The 20,019-nt window shown below is 38.9% G+C and overlaps 1 protein-coding gene across 4 annotated transcripts in view; it reads right to left on the bottom strand.

Annotated features, from left to right (window-relative positions):
• Nucleotides 1–20,019, bottom strand: part of KANSL1 (KAT8 regulatory NSL complex subunit 1) — a 168,152-nt gene that overhangs the window by 59,991 nt on the left and 88,142 nt on the right. For all 4 annotated transcript variants that reach the window (XM_029211538.1, XM_029211541.1, XM_029211539.1 and 1 more), the window contains one exon: nt 342–483. In XM_029211538.1, the coding sequence (XP_029067371.1) occupies nt 342–483 (142 nt within the window). The remainder of the gene's footprint in view (nt 1–341; nt 484–20,019) is intronic.

Genomic DNA, 20,019 nt, shown 5'->3' on the forward strand with positions numbered 1-20,019 from the left:
ATAAGATGAAAATACAGTCATCACCACTTTTCCATAAATATAACAAATATGCAGGTATGGTCAATGGCTTACATTAAATAGTGCCTTTTTTTAAATGTTCCCTGTTAGCCCAGATATTCAAACTGTTTTGTTCTAAACCCATGAGCTAATCTAACATTATATTCTAACAGTGTTGTCTGCATTATGCTAAGTAACACCAGGCTCTTAAACAAATTAAACCGCTATATCAGATCATATTAAACCATTCTCTCTGACATAGTTAAGAGTTACTGAGAGATGGGGAAAAGGGGATAATGATAGTTTTTAGCTGAGCTGAAAAAGACCAGACACTTATCCCTTACCTTATTAGCACGTATCTGTTTGTAAATATCTGTTTGCTGCCGAATTCGATATTCCAAGTCAGAAACATGAGCCTGAAGCCAGTTCCAGCGGCTGACAATAGCTGCTCGGTCTGCAGCCCATCTCCATTCTGACCTGCGCCTCCTAAAAGGAAATAAACTGAGTGAAATCCAAGAGTAGCAGCAACATTTATACTAAATGGGAGTGGGATGGTTTTAACGTCTAAATGCCCTTATACAGACCACTCTAGTGTCAAGAAAAACTTAAGACTATATGTATATGTTTATGTATGTATGTCACAGGACACACATGGATAAAACTCTTCACATAGATACTTCCCAAATTAACTAGCTGAAACTGCCTTCTAAGTATCCTGATCCTGTCTGTGGCAGTTTTTCTGGATTGCCTTAATTTCTCAGGAGATAGAAATATTTTCTACTTTAAGACATATAAAGGATAAAGATTACGTATCTACACAGAAAATCCAAGACACCACAAATTATAAAGCTAACCAAGAATTCAGCAAAGTTGCCGAGTAAAGATCAACATACCAAAATTAACAGTGTTTCCAAGTGCCAACAAGTAGAAAAGACTCATTTTTTTAAACTATTCACAACACTAACAAATGCTAATATTATACACAAAAGATCTTTGCAGAGAAAATAATAAAACCAAAAGACCTACATAAATGGTGAGATAGATTTTTTAAGATGGCAATTTTCACATCTACCTACAAATTCAAATAAGCTCCAATCAAATCTCCCATAGGGTTTTTTGTTTGTTTGACTGAGCTGCACGGCTTATGGGATCTTAGTTCCCCAACCAGGGACTGAACCCGGGCCCTCTGCAGTGAGAGCGCGAAGTCCTAACCACTGGGCTGCCAGGGAATTCCCCCCACCACAGGGTTGTTACTGGAAACTTACAAACATCCAAAAATCCACAACGGTGGAGGGGAGGAACACCACTAGAGAAATTCTAAAGAAAGTATGGTGAAAACTCACACTACAGACTTAGGGTAAAGCTATGGTGATTAAGGCAGTCTAGAAAGACAAAAAGACCAGTGGGACAGAATACAGAACTCCCAAACTTAGAACTGGATATATAAAAGAGATAGGCATTCAGAGCGATGAGGAAAGACTGAATTATTCAATAAACGGCATTAAGATGCCAGTTCTTTACATGAAAAAAGTAGAATTACTTCCTTTCTTTATGATATAATTCACTATTTTTGGAATTCCTAAATCTGAAAAGTCAAACTTAAATAAGATTATCTTTGGAACTTCAGGGCAGGGAAGGATTTCTTAAATAAGACACACAAAAAATTTAGCTAATTTTCAACATACTGCAAAAGATTTAATAAAGTTAAAGGCAAGCTACTAGTTGGTAAAGATATCTGTAACACATAAAACTAAAAATAACACATCAGAATATATAACAGAACTCCACCAAAGAGGTTTAAGAAGAATATAATCTAACAAAAGATGAATAAATTAAAATTTCACATAGGAGAGATCCAAATGGCCAATAAATACATAAAAATATGCCAGGCCTTGTTAGATTTTTGGTTAAAATATTAGTAGGTCAAATACTAAGAAGTCATTTCAAACCCAGATTGGAAAAACCAAGTGTTAGTGAGATGTGGGAAACAGTAATTCATACATTTCCAACAATAATAAAAACTGGCACCACCACTTTTCAAGAGTAATCTGGAAATACTTGGCTAGGTGGAAAATGTGTATACCTAGCCATCATGAAATTCTATTTCTGAGAATATAACCTGCACATCTGCATGAAGAAACAGGTTCACTACAATAGTTGGTAATAACTAAAAATTAGTTACAATTTAATTTGCTAAAGTAGGGAAATAGATACACTATAATCTACTGGATTTTTCTATAGCAATAGAAACATTAACCAGAACTATCTGTATCAACATGACAATATCTCAGAAGACAATGTTGAATGGAAAAACATAAAAACTAATAATAAGCTAAACAAAGTAAGTACTACTATAGATATAAACAAGTAGTAAAGGGATTTAATGGAGTATTGTTTATCAATTTAATTATTACTGTATGTCTCAACATGACTAAATCTCAACAATGTGGAATGGAAAAACTATATAAAAACTTTAAAAAAAAAAACCCAAAAAACAATAATAAGAATTATTGGGACTTCCCTGGTGGCGCAGTGTTAAAGAATCCGCCTGCCAATGCAGGGGACACGGGTTCGAGCCCTGGTCCAGGAAGATCCCACATGCAGCAGAGGAACTAAGCCCGTGCGCCACAACTACTGAGCCTGTGCTCTAGAGCCCTCGAGCCACAACTACTGAAGCCCACACGCCTACAGCCCGTGCTCCACAACAAGAGAAGCCACCAAAATGAGAAGCCTGGGCACCACAACGAAGAGTAGTCCCCACTCGCCACAGCTAGAGAAAGCCCGTGCACAGCAACAAAGACCCAACGCAGCCAAAAATAAATAAACAAAAAATAAATAAATTTATATATATATAAAAAAACAACTGCTACCAATACATAAATAGTAAATGCATAAAACTGATAAACAACAAATTCAGGATCAGAGTGCTCCTTACCTCTGGGAAGGAAAATAAAGAAGTTAGATTTTAGGGGCTTCCCTGGTGGAGCAGTGGTTAAGAATCCGCCTGCCAATGCAGGGGACACGGGTTCAAGCCCTGGTCCGGGAAGATCCCACATGCTGCTGAGCAACTAAGCCCATGCGCCACAACTACCGAGCCTGTGCTCTAGAGCCCACGAGCCACAACTACTGAGCCCACGCACCGCATCTACTAAAGCCCACGTGCTCTAGAGCCCATAGTCCACAAAAAAGAGAAGCCACGCAATGAGAAGCCCACACACCGCAACGCAAAGTAGCCCCCGCTCGCCGCAACTAGAGAAAGCCTGCGCACAGCAACGAAGACCCAACACAGCCAAAATAATAAATTAATAAATTAATTAAAGAAAAGTTAGATTTTAGCTCTAACTGTAATGTAATGTTCAACTGCTCTTTAAAAACTAAAAGTCTGATAGAAAACGGCAACTTTAATATTAGAGGGGGTAACTGGCATCTGGTATATTCTGTAGCCAAAATATTTTATGAGCTTCCACAAAATTCTATTCCAAGAGAGAAGAAGTCGTCATACTGCCCTTAGCCCCACATCTCCAATCGGGTTCTACATACTCAGTAACAAACATTTTAAGTGACTGTAAGTGAAGTTTAACATAGTCCACTGATAGGGTGAAATACATTATAATAAAAGAGAACAGGGCTTCCCTGGTGGCGCAGTGGTTGAGTCTGCCTGCCGATGCGGGGGACACGGGTTCGTGCCCCGGTCCAGGAAGATCCCACGTGCCGCGGAGCGGATAGGCCCGTGAGCCATGGCCGCTAGGCCTGCGCATCCGGAGCCTGTGCTCCGCAACGGGAGAGGCCACAGCAGTGAGAGGCCCGCGTACCACAAAAAAAAAAAAACAAAAAGAGAACAAATCTAACCATAGTAGAATTAGAAATGAGTTAATACTTAATCATACCATAATAACTAAGATCAAGGATAGCAATAGTATTTTACTAACTTCAATACATTCCAAATATAAGCCACTGAAGCCAACCATTGTGATAAAGTATTATCCAATTATTTCTCTTTAGAAACAAGGCATATAGTTAGTTCCCTAACCTTGATGGAAAAAGCACAAGATATAAAGATACTTTCTTTTTTAAGTACAATTATCTGGTTCAATATTGGCTGCAGGTCTGGTACCAGCCCAAATTCAGGAAAAAACCTCAAGCGGTCAAGAATAACCTCTGGATCATTCTTGAACTATAAAAATGTCCCCCCTTTTCTAAAATAGGTAAAGCTAGTTAACCCTCATATCCCATTTCCAACTTTCATCACTCTTCAAGGTTCGCAACCTTCCTATCTTGTAAAATCTCTTGGTTTTACAGGTTCATTTCATTTCTGAAGCTACCACAGTACCAAGTCCCCATCTACCACCAATGGGCTACTCCAGTAACTCCTTAACTACCCACTCCTAACATAAATCACATATTACTTCTCCTCAATAAAATCTCCTCAAACCTTATTTCTTCCTGTCACTCTTATGTGTAAGGAATCACACAGCTTCTCTGCTTCTTTACAAATCCTAAGTCTTCAAGGAAACAAAGTAGAAGGGGAGTCAAATATCATAAAAGGCAGCAATTCGAAGCCAAAAGTGATTAATAAAATTAACACAACATCCATTTAATGACAGTTTATTCCCAGACAAATCTGTTTTAACAACTGACAGTGGCTAGCCAAAATAATATTCTAATGTTGAAAACCAAAGCAAGGGAAAGATGATTTCTTGGCCAATTTACAGCACTTCCTCCTTAGTCACCCTTGGTGGACAAAGAATCCTGGCAGTCTCTCCCAATGATCCTGAACTTAGCTCATAAGCATTCTCATGAAAGTGTTCCAGGACATCAAGCACTCTGAATTGGCAGGAAAGATGAAACTTATTTGTTATTTCTGAATTTCGACACATCTTAACCGAAAGAATTTTTTCTCTTTTTCTTTCTTGTCTGAGGTCAAGGAAAAAATAAGAAAGAAACCACAACACTTTAACTGTGTGAAAACTTGAAAATACAAAAGGAAAAGAAAATTCCTTAAAACGTTTCAGTTCACAAGAACTTTGGTGGATAAACACATTTTTTCTTTTGACATTAATGAACAGCCCTTTTCAATTTTCTTAAGGTCAAAACTAACAGGCTGATATACAAGCATTATTCTAAATACCAATACAAAACCGAACGTCATGGTAATATTTTTTTGGAGATTGGCTAATAAACTAATTAAAGACAAATAAACTAATTAAAGATAGGCAGCATTAAGGGAGGACTGCAACCCCCAATTATGAACAGGTTTCATTCTACAAATACATTTGTCATATGACAGTTTCTAACCAGATGTAATTTTCAGCAGGAAGTTGTCACAATGTGGTAGTTAATGAAAAATGGAAAACCCCACCCCAAGTGTCCAAAAAGTATCTTGTCTTCAAAATACCAGCAACGTGGACAGAAAGCTGAACTGTTAACAACGGTGGGAGGGGTACAGTTAGCAAGCCTGAGGCGAGCTGTGAAGATGTTACCACACCCCAGTGGCAGAGGAGAACACAAGACACAGTGCAAGAATAACAGCTTCAAGTGTAAGCGTTTATGTTTTTGTTTCCTCAACAAAAACAACATGCCATAGAAACTCAGTTTACCAGAGGTAGAGGTATATTTCCCCCCTAATATTCAAAATGTAAATTTATTACTCTGATAATTTACAGCTCAAAACAAGAGACACTGATTTAAAAGCAGGGTCATGCTTTAAACAGAACATGTGACTAAGGCTGCAGAGTGATACTTATGCAAATATAAGGATGAACTGGTTTCTACTGCAGTCATTATCAATAATGAAGAAAAAGATGTGGATTCCAACAATCCACAGGGTTCTTTCAACTCTTTCCTATTGCTTACTCTGTGCTAATAATTAGTAAAAATAATTGCTCTGTGCTGTCTGTGCAGGACACTAGGATGCTTTCTAAGGTGTTGTTCTGCCATGTACTTTATGCCAGTTTGCACCAGAATATATGTCTACATGTACTGGGCTACTTACTACCTGAATGGGAATTCATTTTAACTTGTATTTTGTTCCTTGCTTTTGGTAAATGTTTTACTGGTAAATCTTCTTTGTCTGCATGTGCTGTATAAAAAACCATTAAACTTTTACACAATGAATTGTTTTTTGGTTACCTAAATGCAGAAAGATACAGTACTAATATTTGCTTTTGTAATATCACATGAATAGCAAACTGTAATGTTGCCAGCTATGTACCAGTATTTATTTGTATAAAATAGTGTATGTTGTATAAATAGACTCTTTTTAGCTATGTGAACTTACAGAGCTTTAATAGTTCTTTTTTTTACAGGGTTAGAATATTACCACATATCTAGAACTTAAGATATTCTATGGGATCTAAGAATAATTATTTACTTGAACAAAAAAATCATTTCCTCTAAAAAAGCTCTCACATTTATAAACACTTTAAAGCTAAATAGTGTAAAGTACTAGAAAATTTAGAGTTCAGGTTACATGTTGGCCAACGTAGAAAACAAAAATGGGATTAATTTTTGTTTTTAATTCTTTAAAATCCTCTTGAATGGTAATGTTTCATTAGAAGAGGACAGACGGATCAACACAGGGACTTCGATGTAAGGAGATTTAACTTCTCTTAAATGTGAGGACCAAGCTCCTTCCATTTTTATTACAAATTAGATATTATCCATTGGATCTTCAAAGGTGTCAATGATAAAACCTTTTCTACTACACCTTAAGAATCACTTAACTTAGAGGTGGTTACCACTAACCTTACTAAAAGAAAAACAACAAGGAATGTAATTTCTAGTAACACAGAGAAAAGACAAAGATTTGCTACACCTCTTACTGCCAACATACTGTCAATGAGCTCAATAAAAGAGATTGTATTTGATAAATCCTGTCTTCAATGCTGCCACAGACAGCAGGGGTAGATACTGTACTTCCTTTTTCTCGAAGATATACTGCAGCAAAAGCTGATTTACCTAAAAGTAACACTAAAGCTAGGCACTGAACCAAGTCAAACACTTGACCTAGTGCTGCCTTTAAGTCACCTAGTTCTAGTCCAGGATGGGAAATCTTCAAGTCCAGTAGAACAGTGCTGGTGGATTATACTTTTCCCTGATCTAGAAATGTTTTTAAATCTCATTAAAGTAACAGTATGCTGCAAAGGCCTGAACGGTGGCAATTCCATCTTTGATTCTGATTTCAGTCCTATCTCCAATTCTTTCCTTTTATGCAAATAAAGATTCCATTAACAAGATAAAAGTAAAATGACTGTCCGCAGCAAGTTACACAGTACAACGTTCAACCAAAAACGATCTGATAGTTATGTGCTACGTCCAAACGTGCAAAATGTCTGAAACACCTACATTCTGAAATCTCTAGGATCTTTAGATGACTTATAAAAAACCAATAATGCAGACTAAGTAAAACTGAGATCACCATCAGACATCCAGCTGCTAGACTCACAGTATCCAGGGTTAAGAGTGAGGGTCTCTCTGGGATAGGAACAGGAAATCTTAACATTACAAAGAGTCACATTAAAAAAATGTGTATACAAGTATTAACCACCTAGCTCAAAAGCAGTGACATGCTGTATGACAGGATGAAGGGGGAGGGGGACAAGAGTACCCACGTTACCACTGGGTTATGAAAAATCCTTTTTCCAGTTTCAGATATTAGACAGTTATTGAAATCCAATTTGCGCTCCACCAACTTCCCTTTAAATACTCATTAAAATTAGAATCTTAAAGTTTCACACAGCTAGAAACTAAGAATACAGGTTAATCTCTGAATAGCCAGAGAAATTTCCAATAACCAAAATTTAGAAGAATCTTTAAGGCAAAAAAAATAGGAACATATGAGGAAAAGATAGATTTCTATTTCTAATCACTATATCATATATAGAATTTCTAATAACCAAAGGCAGTGAAGGCATCTATTGCCAATCCCTTCCACAAACTTAAAAAAAAAAAAAAAAAAAGGAGCTCATTTCTTTCCTGTGTTACAAATTTCAAATAATGAAATGAAAGCTAGATGAAAGTAGACAGAAAATTGTATTTGATATCCAAGGATATTTAGTTGGCAATGAGAAGAAGCTGAAGCATCATTTCCATAAAATGATGGAAAATGGCTTTCACTGACTGTTGAGCAAGGAAAAGGACTAAATACTGCATCAGGTTATCCAAGAAGCAACATTACTCAAAAAGGCAGTGTGACATAATGATACAGAAGATTCCTCCTCAGCCAGCACATCTGAACACCATCAAGTATCAGGAAGTTGGCCAGAGGCTGGACTCAGTAACACTTATAAAGCTCAAAGTAGGAATGTAGAGGCAACAAGGTGGACACTGAGAGAAATCATTCCATCAAGCTGTTTACCTGCATATATCAAGAACCTTTCCTCCCAGGCAATGTAACTGTCTACCTTAAAATCTCGCATAGATTCAATATTCTGTAATGACCTATATGGGAATAGGATCTAAAAAAGAACGGATATATGTATAACTGATTCACTTTGCTGTACAACAGAAACATCTTATAAGTCAGCTATACTCTAATAAAAATTAATTTTTAAAAATCCCTCAGAGAGGGCTTCCCTGGTGGCGCAGCGTTTGAGAGTCCGCCTGCCGATGCAGGGGACACGGGTTCGTGCCCCAGTCCGGGAAGGTCCCACATGCCACGGAGCGGCTGGGCCCATGGGCCATGGGCGCTGAGCCTGCGCGTCCAGAGCCTGTGCTCCACAGCGGGAGAGGCCACAGCAGTGAGAGGCCTGCGTATCGCAAAGAAAAAAAGAAAAAAGAAAGAAAACAAAATCCCTCAGAGAAAAAAACAGGGAAACTATCAGAAGTAGACTTCACTGTAAAGTAAAGGCTACAAAATTGGCCAGATACAAAATAAGTGTCCTAAAACTAAAATTCTCACATCCTTACAAAAATCTGTTTTTGATAGTCCTCTCCTCCTCTGTAAAAAGCAAACAAAACATAACAAAATATTCCTCCAGTATCTCAAGCTGGAAAGCTTGTTACCCTCAACTCCTCTTTCTCTCACAACCATATTTAATCCATGAGAAACTCTTTTGGCTCTACCTTCAAAATACATCTAATCTCAGACCACTTCAACCAAGCAACCATCATCTCTCAGCTGGAAATGGCATCAGCCTCCTGAGTGGTCCTCCTGCCTCGGACTTACCTTATAGTCCTCTGCTCAGAAAGTTCCCATCTAACCCAGAGTAAAAGCCAAAGTTCCTACAAGGCTCCTCGCTATTTCTCATCCTCCATTCTCTGACTTAAATGAACTTGTCTTGAAACATGTTCTTCTCCCAGATATCCTTGAGCAATATTTCTGTATTTCCCTGGGGTCGCCTTACCAAATAAGCCTACTCTGACCAACACAAAATAGTGAAGCTGCTGCCACCACCCTCCCCGGACTCTCCTTTGTTTCCACAGCACTTACCACCTGATATATATTTATTCATATATTGCCTCAGTTCCTCCAGCACTGTCAGTTACAAGAGGGGCAGGAATTCTTTGTTTTATTCACTCATGTATCACAAGAAATTCTTGTTTTATTTACTAATGTAGCCCCACAGACCCAATACAGTAAGTCCCCAACACACGAATCTCCAAGTTGCATTCGCACGTCCCATCACGTTAGTTAGTTCATGTGTCTGGCGTACATTGTCACGTGTCAGCTATGATGAGAAAAGAAGAGCTACTACCCAGATATCACTGGATCTTTTCTTCAAGAAGGTAGATAGAATTGAATCCAGCAAGGACCCAGAACGTGTGCCATCAACGTCAGGCGTGAGTGAAATTGCAGCTTGCCCTCCGTCTCCTATTGCTGACGATCCTTCAGCTCTACCACCTCCCACCTCCTCTCCCTCCTCCAGTCAGCAACTCTTCTTGCCTGTTCACTTGATGCCAGCCCCTGCATGCCAGCTGTTGTACTGGACTACTGTACTTTTCAAGGTACTGCGCTGTAAGATTTAAAATGTTTTTGTGTTTTTTTAAATATATTTGTGTGGAAACTATTATAAACCTATTACAGTACAGTACAACATAGCCGATTGTGTTAGTTGGGTACCTATGCTAACTTTGCTGGACTTACGAACAAATTGGACTTACGAATGCGCTCTCAGAATGGAACTCCTTTGTATATAGGGGGCTTACTGTAGTCTCATGTGCAGTAAGCATTCAATAAATGTATGTTAAATGAATGAATACTGGTGGTGGTGGAGATGAGGAAGGGAGTATCCTATCCACAGTGGTTCACAATAGCACGTGTACGGCTGGAAAGGCAGGCACAAATCTTTACTGAGGGTTATTAGTTTATAGATTTGATCTAATTCCAATGAAAACCCCAGACGGTATTTTGAGAGAATTTGACAAGACTGATGGATTTGACTACCCAAATTTAAAACTTCTATAATTCAAAAAACATACCAATTAAAAGGCAAACAGAGGGCTTCCCTGGTAGTGCAGTGGTTGGGAGTCCGCCTGCCGATGCAGGGGACGCGGGTTCGTGCCCCGGTCTGGGAGGATCCCACATGCCGCGGAGCGGCTGGGCCCGTGAGCCGTGGCCACTGAGCCTGCGCATCCGGAGCCTGTGCTCCGCAACGGGAGAGGCCACAACAGTGAGAGGCCCGCGTACCACAAAAAAAAAAAAAAAAAGAACTGTATCTAATGCCTGCTAGGTTTCAGGGAAACTGCTGATGAAACAGCAGTTTCATTCTGGAAAACAATATAACATTTATCAAAAAACCTTAAAACTGTCCTTATCCCATGACCAAAAAAATTTTCCACATCAGAAATTTAACCCAAGATAATAACCTGTGATATGAAGCAAGTTTTACTCACAACAAAACTCCTATATAAGAGATCACAAACGAAGGTCACATTCCTGAAGTTGGTTTTATTTGCTTATAGTTGAATTTTCCTTGGCCTCCATACATAAGGATACAATATTTTTTCAATTCTTTGCCAGCGCTTTAAAATTATATACAAAGACAAGATCTGCCAATGACTATTAGCTAAACAGCAGCTGATCCCTTCAGCTGTGGCACTTGATCCACAGTTCAAAATTATCCCCACCAGGTAGGTGTCATTCATTTATATTATATGCCTGAACTCCTGAAGTTACCTGAGTTGGAAACCCTACACTAGAAGTCAAACGTTAAGCCCGCAGGGCTGTCTAAACCCCTATTGTAGGGCCCCATCTCCAGAGTTTCAGATTCAGTAGGTCTGAGGTGGGGGTCCCAGAATTTACATTTCTAACAAGTTCCAAGGTGATGCTAGGTAATGCTGCTGGTCCAAAGATCACACTCTGAGAAACTTAGACTGATGAAACTTCCTCAGTGAAGCCAGAGAGGGGTCCCATGAACTACACAATTGCAGGATACCATTTAAGGGGATGGGGTAGAGGGTGCTAAGAAAAGCTGATGGATCAAAAACCAATAGTCACCACAGATGTCACAGCACTGACTACCCCTAATTATCAGAGGTAGAAAACCATTGCCCTACACTAAATTTAGGAATAATCCTAGATTAAATTCTTGGTCCTATTTTTTAAATTCTACATTCTTCCTCATGGGTTTTATTTATTCTCAAAGTTTTAAATACTTCTTCTACACTTCATAACATAATACGGGTTGCAAATAAAGACTGCTGTAAAAGATACCTTATAGCTCCAATATTTCATGACCAACAAATGTGTTATTACCAGCTCTAATATTTTCTACTGAATTTGAATTCTTTCTTCAGCTAGAAACTATACATAGTAGGTAACATTTGTGGAATGCTTCCTTTGTTCTGGGCACTGCTACCAACTTTACATGAATTTCATCATTTAATCATTATAACAACCCTGAGAGACAGCACCTACTATCCCCATACTGCAGATGGAGAATCTGAGGCACTGAGGGGTTAGGTCATTTGCCCAGAGAAGAAAAAGCAAGATGTACATACATCTGGCTCCAGAGCCCTTAATTTTAATCACTGCACTATAGTGTCTCTATCCTCATTGCCTTTGTGTTAAAGGAAAGCTTCGTTAACAGGGAATTCAATTTAAGGTCTTTACCTACCTCTTGAACCCATTTTTCTGTTTCCATATACAGATAAGAACTCTACTTAAAAAAGGCCAACACAGGGCTTCCCTGGTGACGCAGTGGTTGAGAGTCCGCCTGCCGATGCAGGGGACACAGGTTCGAGCCCTGGTCTGGGAAGATCCCACATGCTGCAGAGCAACTAAGTCCGTGCACCACAACTACTGAGCCTGCGCGTCTGGAGCCTGTGCTCTGCAACAAGAGAGGCCGCAACAGTGAGAAGCCCACGCACCGTGATGAAGAGTGGCCCCCACTCGCCACAACTAGAGAAAGCCCTCGCACAGAAACGAAGACCCAACACAGCCAAAAATAAATAAATAAATAAATATAAAAAGGAAGCACAGACACTCCATTATAACATTAATAAAAGTATGTGACTTTGTGTGACACACAAAATAAAAACACATTAGTCCCTGCCCTTAAGAGGCAGCATGCAAAACAAAATGATACCCAATTCACCCTAAATTCAGTCTCCACATAGAAAGGCATAAAGGTGAAAAGTCAAGAACCTGCAAGCTGTAATCCCCTGAAGGGATCATGGAGGCTGGTCTCTAAACTCTAAAGCCCAGTAGAGAAGTCCTAGAAATGTGTAAATGACCCTGCACAGCAAAAGGGAAAGAGCAGATAACCAACTGAATAAGAGAACAAAAAAGATCAGTGAAATCATATTTTTAAGCCTATGGCCACATATGGTTCTATTTTTTGTATTCATCATTTACTGTTAAAAACCACTGCAATATATTGGTGATGTCCAAGACAAATATTATGGCAATAATATTTACTTTGCTTAAGGAAAGAACTCAGAAGTAACTGAGGAACTAAACAGAATGGAAAACAGGTCTACTCTGGGCATCTAATTGGTATGAAATTATGTTAGAAACAGATCTGAATTAGGAGGGAAAAGCAATCTGACATGCTACTGCAAAAGAAGAAAGAAGACTGGCCTCAGCAATGAACGAAAGACGAAGATCAGAGAAAACATGATAGCATCTATCTGCGTTGATTGCTTTTTAAAAATTAACAGACATTATTTCTTAGAATAGTTTTAGGTTTACAGAAAAACTGAGTGAAAAGTAGAGAACCCGTATATCCACCCCCTCAACAGTTTCCTCTATGATTATGCATTAGTGTAATACATGTTACAAGTGATGAACCAATTGATACATTATTATTAATTAAAGTCCATAGTTTACACAATAGGGTTTACTCTTTGCAGTTTTGACCAATGTATAATGACATGTATCCACTATTTTTAATATGTAATGCCAAAATCAAAGAGAGTGTTGCTCTAGCTCTCACTGTCTTTATCACAGTAATATAAACTAACTCCTAATCTCCCCCTGCCCTCATCTACTTTTCCTAATCTTCCCCATCTCAATAAAGAGCAATACCTTCCTTCAACTGGCTGAGACCAAAAAACTCACTTTCACAACCCACACACCTAACCCATGAGCAAATCCTACCTGCTCTGCTTTCAAAATATATCCAGAATAAAACATTACTCCTCACAAATTTCACCACCACCCCGACCCAAGCCACCACCCTCTGGCACCAGAGATCACAACAGCCCCCAGCACAGATGCCGCTGCTGCTGTCCAGAGCAGTCGGCTTTTCTTTCAAACTAGGTCAGATCATGTCACCCCTCTACTCAAAGGTGATACTCAGAGTAAAAGCTAAAATCCTTACAATAATCAACTAGCTTCCAAACACCCTATCTCCACCTACTCCAGTCCCCCTTTACCCTGAGTTTACCTCCTACTAGGTTCCTTCTCACTACTGAAGCTACACTGCTATCATAAAGACAAAGATGCATTTAGCCATAAGTGCTTAAAGGTAAACAAGTATTCACATTGTGAAATGGAACATTTCTAATCATATTCCTAACAAAACTGCTGTAATATTAACTGGCTGAGAAATGGGTGAGGGAGGATCCCCTATCAACACAAGGATGGTTAGAAACAGTAAATTAATCCATCCTGATAAACAACTTATTAAGTATCAAGCTTTAATGTGAATAAAGTACTTCTCCTAAATCTAGAGATCTAGATCCCAAATACATTTGCCTACACAGGGTACCACCCAAGGGCCTGGAGGGTGGGGGTGAAAGTGGGGAGGGCAGAGCCATACAACACTGTACATGGAGTAACACACCTGGTTACTCTTTATTCTCTGCAAGACAGCTACATTCAGTGGAAACCTCATAAAATGGGCAGAATAAGGTAATCCTCCTGCTCATTAATACAATAAAACCAAGACTTAATGTAGGAAAAGTTAAAGAACAGTGTAGTTGAACTAACAATTTCAGCCTTGCAGATCAATTTGTGTGACTGTGTTCAGTAGCATCAGATTTTACTATCACTGTTGTCCATTTCAGTTCAGTTCCCAGGCTTTAAAATCCCAAAGGACAGAAAGAGATAAGTATCCTACGTGCTAGTATTAGTAATATTAGAAAGTGCTACCATTTATTGAAACCTGAAGGGCCAGGTACTTGACATGTATCATTTTCTAATTTTAATTACAACTTAAATACTGTATTCCAAGGCTATTAAGAGACTGAGCAATTTTGACAAAGTCACAGAGCTAATCAATGCCAGTAGAAATTCAAACTCACGTCCGACTCAAAAGTCTGTATTCTAAAATATATCTCAATAAAGCTGTTTTCAAAAAATGCTTTCTTTCCAACAGACCACAGGCTTTTCTGAGTCAAAACTGAAATCGTTATGACAGACATATAAAGCACACTGGGTTCTGGACAATATACAGGAGTCCTATCAGAATATTTTAGCAAAATAAATTAAAGGTAAAGGGGCTTAAAATCTGAAAATATTTACCTAGTAAGAACTGTAATTTTTTTGCCCAACTTCAAATTAAATGAGTTTTAGGACTCAGTTTTCCACAGTCCTTTCCTCCAAGACATCTGAACACCCTAAAAAGAAATACATAAATAGCCTGGATATTTATTTCCTTTGATAAATGGAAAAAAGTAATGTGAAAATGTTTCTGGCTATACTAGTCAACAAAAAAATTGCCCACCAATGTGGAATCTAGCCTTCAAAAACTGGTCATGGTCATTACCCAACCTCTAAGCAATAATACATTCAACTGGATTATCAAGCTAATAAAGGAGGAGAGAGAAAAGCCACAGGAAATTTGAGAGGTAACTTATAATTGGCTCTCATCAGACTCACAGACCGGGTCTAATCAGAGACCAGGTGACATGGTGGGATTATGCAAGCCAGTAACAACCATATTGAATGAAATGTCTTTTACAGAACACCACCACTTTCTCCGTAAGAGAGTTCAAAAGGTTATTTTCACTCCTCACAGTTATACTAATGATAAGAAGGCCAATCACAGCTCGGAGTAACCAGACTTTCTAAAAAGGAATTCAATTCTGTATTTTCTTCAGAATCTTCCTTTCCCATTAATGGGGATACTAAATTTCACGTATGAATCAAATTGAGAGAAAAAAGAAAATACAAAGTGAGCTGTAAAATCTATGCTCATGATCTGCAAAACAGACGCAGATGGGGTGAGGTGAAGAAGCCCTTCCCTAGTTCTTAACAGGGACCAATCAAAAGGTCCTGCTTGATCTGTCTCTGCCCATACCATCATCCCTAAGAACCACTCTCAAAACCTCTCCTGGCTCTTTTATACTCTGGCCACACTGGCGGAGACTAAAGGAGGATTCCCTGGCAGTCCCTCTCACAGATCTATTTGCCCTTTGCTATACTCATCATAAACATTATTTTAATCAGTTGATTCAAGCATTTTTTTAATGGTTATTATGTTTCGAGATACTTTTGTTATAGCAGTGAACAGGACAAAATCCCTACCTAACAGGAGGAAATTTACATTCCAGAGGTAGAGAACAAAAAGCTAGTAAGCAGAAGTGTGTGTGTGTGTGTGGGTGTGTGCATTAAAATGTTATTTGTGATATTAACTTGCCCTTTTACAGCTGGTGGTTAAGAATCTCTCTTTTAAAAGTGGCAGAGACCTGAACAGGATGAAGAACCAAACTCAGCTGACAGGAAACCTGTGGAAAAGCTTTCCAGGTAGAGTGTGCAGTAAAATGTACAGGCAGGAACGCACTCAGAATTAAGAGTAAGAAGACCAGTGTGGGTGGAGTACAGTGAGCCTAAGGAAATGTTTTAAGATGATACCAAGGTGGTATACAAAAGCAGATAGACCCTAGATCCAGTAGGGTCTTGTAGCCCATGATAAGGAGTTTGACTTTTAGCCTAAGTGTGCCATGAAGCCTTTGGACAAATTTGAGCAGGGGCACAAGATATTATTACTATTTACATTTTTAAGCTTACTCTTGCTGTTCTGTGAACATACTATAGATGATCAATAACAGAAGGAGACAAATTAGGAGGCTACTGAGGTTGTCCAGGCAAAAGATAATAGCTTGATGACAGCATCTGAAATGGGGAGTAGGTATTTATATTCAGAATGTAATCTGAAGGTGGAGCCAGCAAGATTTGCAAAAGGAATAGAATGTTGACACAAAAGAGAAAAAAATTTTCTTTTCCAAATTTGAACGTCTGATTTTTCTTTAAACATCTTTATTGGAGTATAATTGCTTTACAATGGTGTGTTAGTTTCTGCTTTATAACAAAGTGAATCAGTTATACATATGTTCCCATATCTCTTCCCTCTTGCATCTCCCTCCCTCCCACCCTCCCTATCCCACCCCTCTAGGTGGTCACAAACCACTGAGCTGATCTCCCTGTGTTATGGTGGCTGCTTCCCACTAGCTAAAGAGAGAAAAATTTGATATCTGTGTCTCCCCATGAGAATGTATGGGACTGCTGTGAAAACAGGGGCCACATATGACTTACTCGGTCCTCAAGACACAGGAGCAGTGAGTATAGTCTAGTTGAATGAATTAATGAACGACCTATTACATTTCTCAAAAGAATAAAAGTACAGGTGGGGCTTCCCTGGTGGCACAGTGGTTGAGAGTCCGCCTGCCGATGCAGGGGACGCGGGTTCATGCCCCGGTCCGGGAGGATCTCACATGCTGCGGAGTGGCTGGGCCCGTGAGCCATGGCCACTGAGCCTGTGCGTCCGGAGCCTGTGCTCCGCAACGGGAGAGGCCGCAACAGTGAGAGGCCCGCGTACCGCAGAAAAAAAAAAAAAGTACAGGCATTTACTCTGGCTGTCAAATACTGGCAGGGTGTCAGGCATGGAAATTAAGCACCTTAGGGAAAGAAAGGTGAGTTAAAAGATACCAAAATAAAAGAAACCAGAGACCCATATTTCACTGAACTTGCAAACTCACCTCAAAGTACCACCTGTCTCAAAATCGAATACACACACACACACACACACACACACACACACGGCTCATTTAGGAAAATAAGTTACAATATCAGAGCAACAATACTTCTTTGTGAACTACAAGATCGGCTATATTATCTGACAAGATAACTTAAATTGACAGACTTGCTTCACCAAGTAGAGCTAGAGGTCCTTGGTGTCCTGTGATATACGAGGAATCTGGTAAATCTGTCATAAATCAAAATGTGTTGAACTTTTTTTTTAAAACAGAGACAAAATAAGTTTAGCGAGCAAAGAGGAGATTAGACATTATTTTGAAAACTCCTCAAAGCCTACTCTATATATCTGTAAAATTACAGGATTAAATTTCTATGCTTTTACATAAGATTCAGATTTGACTTTAATTTCCCTCTGTAGAAACTACAGAGGATTGAGATGGGGGTGGGGGAGAGGTGGGGATACACATGATGACTCTTATTTTTCCTCCAAGGAAGTTACTGGAGTCTGTAAAAACAGAACTTAGGGCAGTATTCCTTAATGCTGGCCATACATTAGAATTATCTGGGGAGGTTTTAAAAACATGAATGCTGAAGACACACCCCAGATCAATTTAATCAAAATTAACTGCCGGTAGGGCCTGAATTTTTCCTTAAATGCTTTCCAGGTGATTCCATTTAGCAGCCAAAGTTTCGAACCACCAACCCATAGCAATAAAGATTAAAGTAGAGGAATTTAAACAAAAACTCCTAAAGAAACTCAACGTTTTCTCAGTCAACAAAGTTGATCCCTCATATTAACTGATGGCTCACAGTGAGCATTTTGGAGGACAGATAAAAGGAATTGTCTTGGAATAATAAAAGGTTCATTTCATACATACTTAAACAGCTCAGGTATGGACAGAACAGAAATAACAATGAAACAAACCCTGGTTAACCCCACCCACATTCTTTCCTAAGGCTTGCATTTTTTACTTACATTATCACTGCAACAAAACTAGAGTCAATTCAAGTTGTCTTCTTCCTGTAATGCTGCCTTAAATCTCTACAGAACAGCAGTTACTTGCTGCACAGCTAAACACATCTTCAGCTGACGAAACTTTACCTAGAAAAAAGAAAGTAACACCCCATCTTGTCCCTCCCATTTCCCCTCATCAATAGCTAACTTTGAACAGAGTCTGTGGATTCATCGTACTATTACATGAGGATAGGGCAGTGAAATTCCCAGTCCTCAGCTGCAAAATAAATACATTTAAGAAATTCTATAGAACACAAGAGTAAAGCAAAATCTTAGTAAACTGACACACGTTCCCATCCTCCTGAACACATGAAGAAGGCTGCCATAGTTTTCCAATTACATTTCAACTCTGTCCTAGTTTTAAGGCACAAGCTGATCTTCACCTCATACAGATTTTCAAATATGAGAGAAACGACAAATTCCTTATCTACGATCAATGATAAAAGAGATAGGGATAAAAAAGAAAAGGGAAATTCAGTCTGGTTTTTACATGGATTTAGACCCTTCTATAATTAATTAATTGATTATTCAAGCTGACAGGTATACAAATAAAATACGGAAAGCATTTTAATGCATAGTTTTAGGCTGAAAGGATCTAAACAGTTTCCCTTATATATTGTTTCTGGAAATCTGAAATCAGAACATAGGACTTTTCATTTCAGATTTATATTTAATGTTCAGCTGATTAAGTATTTTTTCTCAATAAAATTAATGTGCTGTCTTACTTTAATCATGTAAAAGCAGCAAAGTGGTAAGGAACTTGAATGCCATGACGTGAATATTCAAAATCAACTGGTTATATACCCCATGCATTAAATCTGAGTGCCTAATATATACCTCCAAAATGATTACAATGACAATCCTTCAACAACATCTGAACCATTACAATGTGAACAGCATTCTGCTGAGCGCTATACAATAATCAAAAGACAGGGTCCACAGCCTCAAAACAGTTTATAAATTTGAGGAGATGAGGCTGATAAGCAATATAGCAATAAACACATAATAAGGGCTTAAAATCAGGCAGTACAAACTAAGTATGAGTAACAGTTCCCAGCCTGGAGTCTTGGCGACCAAAAAACACATTGGTAAGCCAAATAATTAAGAAGTAAAACTATATGTGGGAGTCCTAAATATATAAGAAGCCAAGGTTGGAAGCCACTCATTTGGTCAAGAGAAAAATGGTTTGTGTCTTTGCGAGCAGACCAGGGTAGTCTCAATTTTGCTATTTACTGTGTGAATGTCAACAATTTACCTAACCCTTTAAAAGAGGTAATACCTACCAATCACCATGAGAATCAAACAATATTATACATATAAAGCACTTTTTAAAAAATAAATTTATTAATTTTTGGCTGTGTTGGGTCTTCGTTGCTGCACGTGGGCTTTCTCTAGTTGCGTTGAGCGGGGGCTACTATTCATTGCCATGCGCGGGCTTCTCATTGTGGTGGCTTCTCTCGTTGTAGAGCACGGGCTCTAGAGCACAGGTTCAGTAGTTGTGGCACACAGGCTTAGTTGTTCCGCGGCATGTGGGATCTTCCCGGACCAGGGCTCAAACCCGTGTCCCCTGCTTTGGCAGGTGGATTCTTAACCACTGTGCCACCAGGGAAGTCCCCATATAAAGCACTTTTACACAATGCCTGGC

This window comes from Monodon monoceros, unplaced genomic scaffold, assembly GCF_005190385.1.
Source record: "Monodon monoceros isolate NGI ecotype Baffin Bay Population unplaced genomic scaffold, NGI_Narwhal_1 Super_Scaffold_9, whole genome shotgun sequence".
NCBI classification, from domain to species: Eukaryota; Metazoa; Chordata; class Mammalia; order Artiodactyla; family Monodontidae; genus Monodon; species Monodon monoceros.